This window comes from Echinops telfairi, unplaced genomic scaffold, assembly GCF_000313985.2.
Source record: "Echinops telfairi isolate 266 unplaced genomic scaffold, ASM31398v2 ScPeMD7_7469;HRSCAF=8507_1, whole genome shotgun sequence".
Classification (NCBI taxonomy): Eukaryota; Metazoa; Chordata; class Mammalia; order Afrosoricida; family Tenrecidae; genus Echinops; species Echinops telfairi.
In genome coordinates, this window is record NW_022111373.1 from 23,730,535 (window position 1) to 23,735,579 (window position 5,045).

The 5,045-nt window shown below is 44.4% G+C and overlaps 1 protein-coding gene and 1 long non-coding RNA gene across 3 annotated transcripts in view; one reads left to right on the forward strand and one right to left on the reverse strand.

Annotated features, from left to right (window-relative positions):
• The window catches only part of TNFAIP8 (TNF alpha induced protein 8), a 167,890-nt gene that overhangs the window by 84,055 nt on the left and 78,790 nt on the right, over nucleotides 1–5,045 (reverse strand). Inside the window, exon 1 of one of the 2 annotated variants that reach the window (XM_045285349.1) lies at nucleotides 1,838–2,090. The exons of the other annotated variant lie outside the window; for it this stretch is intronic. Coding sequence (XP_045141284.1) covers nucleotides 1,838–1,850 — 13 coding nt within the window. The 5' untranslated portion in view covers nucleotides 1,851–2,090. Of the gene's footprint in view, nucleotides 1–1,837; nucleotides 2,091–5,045 lie in introns of those variants that run through there. 2 annotated transcript variants of the gene reach the window in all.
• LOC123521120 overlaps nucleotides 1,848–5,045 on the forward strand; it is a 23,407-nt gene continuing 20,209 nt past the window's right edge. The window contains exon 1 of the long non-coding RNA XR_006679597.1: nucleotides 1,848–2,336. This is a non-coding gene — a long non-coding RNA (uncharacterized LOC123521120). The remainder of the gene's footprint in view (nucleotides 2,337–5,045) is intronic.

Here is a 5,045-nt window from a genome sequence, read left to right on the forward strand (position 1 = left end):
AGAAGTAAGGTGCCTTATTGCCAAGATAACCCGGTATTCGGTTGGTCAAGCAAGACACAGCAGTGGTTCTTCCACATGCATTCTTACCACTTCCACTAGATGGCAACATGGGCAGGATGTGGGCGTGCCTGAGTGAAATTTACCAAGGCAAAGAGCCTCTAAACTTACAGTACTCCTGGCACTTCCACCCTTCACTTCTCTTCACTTTTAAGTTTGACGATTTTCAACCAATAGTTTTCAATCTGCTCTCAAATGGTTTATGTTTCCCCATGGAAGACGATGACTGGGGAAGCCCAGTCACTGAAGCCTGGGAAGCTTTATGTAGAACTCTATATTTCTGGCAAAGCACATTACTTATCCTCATTTTCCTCTTCTTTCCCCTTATCCTCATTTTTGAACTCTACCCCAAACTCACTTCTTCCACAAAACTTCCCTGACCAACCTGGCTCTGACCCCAACTGTACATGGACCATGATATATAGACACAGAACACAACCAGTTATATATGAAAACCCAAAAAGCACCCACCCATCCACTACCATCAAGTTGTGTCTGACTCATAGTGACCCTGTACAGGGCTTTTGAGACAGTAAATCTGGATGGGAATAGCCAGCCTCATCTTTCTCTCACAGAGCTGCTAGTGGGTTTGAACCAGAGGCTTACAGCCCAATGTCTAACCCACAGTACCACCAGGGCTCCTTATTTATCTAAGAATATTAACACTTATATAGGAGAAGGCTTTGAAAGAATCATGGAAACCTGCCATCATCTTTTAATTCCACTTTTCCCAGAACTTTTTGAAGCCACCGCATATGTAAATGTAAAACTGGTAGACAGTGAACCAATCAAATATAAAGAAAGTAAATGGCTCTGTGTATCTGGCAGACAAATGTGCATTTCACAAAAACAATGGGCAAGTGATGCTGCAGCAGAAGTCTAGGAAACAGGATTAGTTACCTGTTTATTTCAGATTATCAGAATTGGTTAAAAGACTGGATATGCTACCATCTATGTGTTTCTTCTAATTTCTAGGTCCTTGTTAGCATTGAATTTAATGTTCCAAAAGTCTTTTGAGCTGAAAACTCTTGGCTAAACATAAATAAATATTATGCATAGATATTTTGGAGGGGAAGGGGACACACAAATACACACGAAACTTTAAGGACTGTTTTTAAAGCTCACTTTATTTTAATCCTCAAAAAAATTTTTTTTGTTTCCAACTTACTTAACTAATAAAATTAAGTCTACTTCTGGAAACACTAAGTATGATTGGAAGCACCAACCCCAAGATGCTATTTCCAAAGTAGCAGCGCCCCGTGTATACGGTAAAATTGCTTTGTGACTGTTAGAGAAAAGGCATCCGCAGTATCCTGACAAACAGCGACCCAATGTGAAAGCAGAAACGAACACCCTCCAGTTTATAAGTCACGACACAGCATCGCCGCCACACGAGCCACAGCAAGTCATAACCTGCTTTAGAGTTAACACACACAGCACACTAAAAACATGGTAAAGGAAAAAAAAGAGGGCTGTCCTTCCCTAAAGAGGCCTTTTAAAGCCCTATTTCTAAAACATTTCAAACCTTCATCTGTTCACAAATGAAACTGTCCACGTGCAAATCTCAGGTGCCATGTTTTCCACCCACAGCACTCCTACTTGCTTCACAGGAACAGCAGTAGTTCCCCACGCCCAGAACACAGCGAAAGAAACACAGTGATTTGTTGAACATGACCACTTAAGATGGCAACCCCCGCCACGCTGCGCAGTCAGCTCAGCATTCCACCAGAGCCCAGCACAGGCATCAGGCCCGCGATGGCCGACGGCACTCGTAACTCACCGAATTTCAGCATTTTCCTTCAACCAGCAAGGGCTTTCCCGGCGTCTTGGCAGAGGCACACAGGTCTGGGGAGCACAAACTGCCGCCCTGTTGACAGGGATCCGGTAACATCTGTGTCGCCTTCAGGAAGAGGCACTCCTCGCCACGAGCAATTCCAAATAGTTCATACCACTCTGGTGAAAACGCCACCGTCAGCTTCCCAAACGCACGCACACGAGATACTGGTCAACAGCCCTCACTTTAAAGTTGTCTTGCTTGTTATTCTGGGAGCTCGGTTTCGTCACCTGCACTGGAATGCATTATGCAGTCTCTACTTGAGAATCTGGAGCGGTCTCTGCGTTCACCGCGGGGATGGACCGGTTGCTGCCTGCACTTGCTAGCTATAAACTACGGAGACACGAGGTACTCAGCCCGCTTTCAGAGATTATCTGTGATAGGTGAATAGGAGGTATTTTCAAGATCAAGCAGAAACAGGAAATCTAAGGTTTCAACATGCTAGGTAAGAAGGAGTGGATACTTGGGGGGGGGGAAAGGGGTGGGGTGGGGGGTGGGGAGTGACCTGATCACAGATGTCTAGAAGAATAAAACACACCTATTCCTACCTGGCCGGTATAAACATGACTTTCCATTAATAGTAAAGATTGCTGAGAGGGGTTGTGCTTCTCGGGAAGACATTAATAGTAAAGATTGCTGAGAGGTGTTGTGCTTCTCGGGAAGATGACAGCTTGGAAACTTTGTTACACACACGCTTTACACAATTGATGTGTGTATGGATTGGGATAACAGTTGTATGAGCCCCTAATAAAATGTTTAAAAAAAAAAAAAGCTTGAAGGTAAACAAGGGGCCATCTAGCTCAGAAGCAACAAAGCCCACATGTAAGAAGCACACCAGCCTATGCAATCAGAGGTGTCGAAGGGATCAGGTATAAGGCATCATCAGAACAAAAAATCTTACCATAGTGAATGATGGGGGGAGTGCGGAGTGGAGACCCAAAGCCCATTAGTAGGCCACTGGAGATCCCCTTGCAGAGGGGTCTCCGGGAGGAGACAAGCCAGTCAGGGTGCAATGTAGCAAAGATGAAAAATACAACTTTCCTCTAGTTCCTAAATGTTTCCTCCCCGCTCCCACTATCATGATCCGAATTCTACCTTGCAAGGCTGGCTAGACCAGAGGATGTACACTGGTACAGATAGGAACTAGAAATACAGGGAATGCAGGGCAGATGAGCCCTACAGGACCAGTGATGTGAGTGGCGATACTGGGAGGGTAGAGGGAGAGTGGGTTGGAAAGAGGGAAACGATCACAAGGAACTATATGTGACCTCCTCCCTGGGGGACAGACAACAGAAAAGTGGGTGAAGGGAGACGTCGGACAGGGCAAAATATGACAAAATAATAATTTATAAATTATCAAGGGCACATGTGGGAAGGGGGAGCGGGGAGGGAGGGGAAAAATGAGGACTTCATGCTAGGGGCTTAAGTGGAGCGGAAATGTTTTGAGAATGATGGGGGCAATGAATGTACAAATGCGCTTTACACAATTGATGTATGTATGGATTGTGATAAGAGTTGTATGAGCCCCTAATAAAATGATTAGAAAAATAAATTCTGCCTTTAAAAATAAATTAAAAGCATCATTAGCAGCATTAAGTAGCATTTCTTATAAGCAAATCTTTATTAATTGAATATATATTTTCCGAGAAAATTATTACATGTGCATTTGTTAAATTAAGGTCCAAGTTTATATGCTTTCCCCCCAAAATTTAATGTTGGTAAGTTATTAATTCAAATGGAATATGAATGTTGACAACCGCATTTTTTACAAATAAAATATTTCTATCCAAGGAGAACGAAAAAAAAAAAAGAAGGTAAGTGTGCCTGTAAGGAGCGCTGGGGGTGCAGCGGGGACAGGTTGGGCTGCTAACCACAAGGGGAACAAACAACAGATGGTCAACCTCCCATGGGGTGCTGTGAGCCAGAAGTGATTCGACAGCCCTGGGTTGGTTGTTTCTTTGTGTTGGTGCATAGGTAAAAACAAGGCCCACACAGAGCGGGTTTGAGGGAGGCTGTGAAGTGGCAGGTTGGCAATGAGGCACCAGCTGCACCTCAGGAGAAAGAGGAGGCTTTCTACTGCAGTAAAGATTTACAGTCTCAGAAAGTGCGGGGTCAGTCTGCAATGGAATCGGCTCGATGGCAGTGAGTCTGAGTTTGTTTATGCACACACGCACACACACATCCGTACGTACAATCAGATAGCTGCTGCTGTTGTTAGCTGGCGTGGTGTCAATTCTGACTCATGGCGAGCCATGTGTGCAACTGCTTCAAATGGTTGTCAAAGGCTGTGACCTTTGGAAAGCAGATTCTGAGGCCTGCGTTCTGACATGCCCCTGGGTAGATGTGACTGCTGATCTTAGGGCTAATAATGGAGTGCTTACCCGCGTGTTCCACGCAGGACGCCAACAGTCTATTTGATGTTAGGCTCTGTATTATCAAGTCGGCTCTGACTCAAAGCCACACTCTGTACAAGAGAACGCAACACTGCCTGATCTGTGTTATCCTCGAAATGCTCGTTATGTTTGCGCCCATCCTTGCGGCCATTGTGTACGTCCAGCTCAAGGGCCTTCCTCTCCTTAGATAAGCATGCGGTCCTTTTCCGGGGACTGCTCTCTCCTGATAACATGCTCAAAGTAAGTGAGATTAAATCCCTCCATGCTTGCTTCTGAGCACAGCATTCTAGCTGCACTTGCTCTAAGATGGATCTGTCTATTTAGAACACATTTATTTATCTCGGTACTTGACAGTCAACATCACCCCACACATCGCCCCCCTCTTGCCCCTTCCCATTACTAGTATTCGGCGTGTCCTGCAAGGCCCATTTCACATGTCCCTGTATGAAGGCCTTCTATGGCCACTCATTTGTGCTTCCTTGATAGTACTCTCAGGGTAGCTTTCACAGTTCTCCTGATGTTAGCTTTAGATATTATCTCCTGTTACAAGGCTAGCTTCTTTTCTTTTATTAATTTTATTACATTTTACTGTGGTTTGGGTGAAACTCTGCAAAGACAATTATTTTCCCTTCAGCAATATACATACATTTTGTTTTGTGACATTAGTTCCAATTCCTTCAATGTAATAGTAGTCTGCCCATTTCATCCTTAGGTTTCAATTTGTCTGTCTTTTTCACTCTTTCCTGCATTCCAAGATTTTT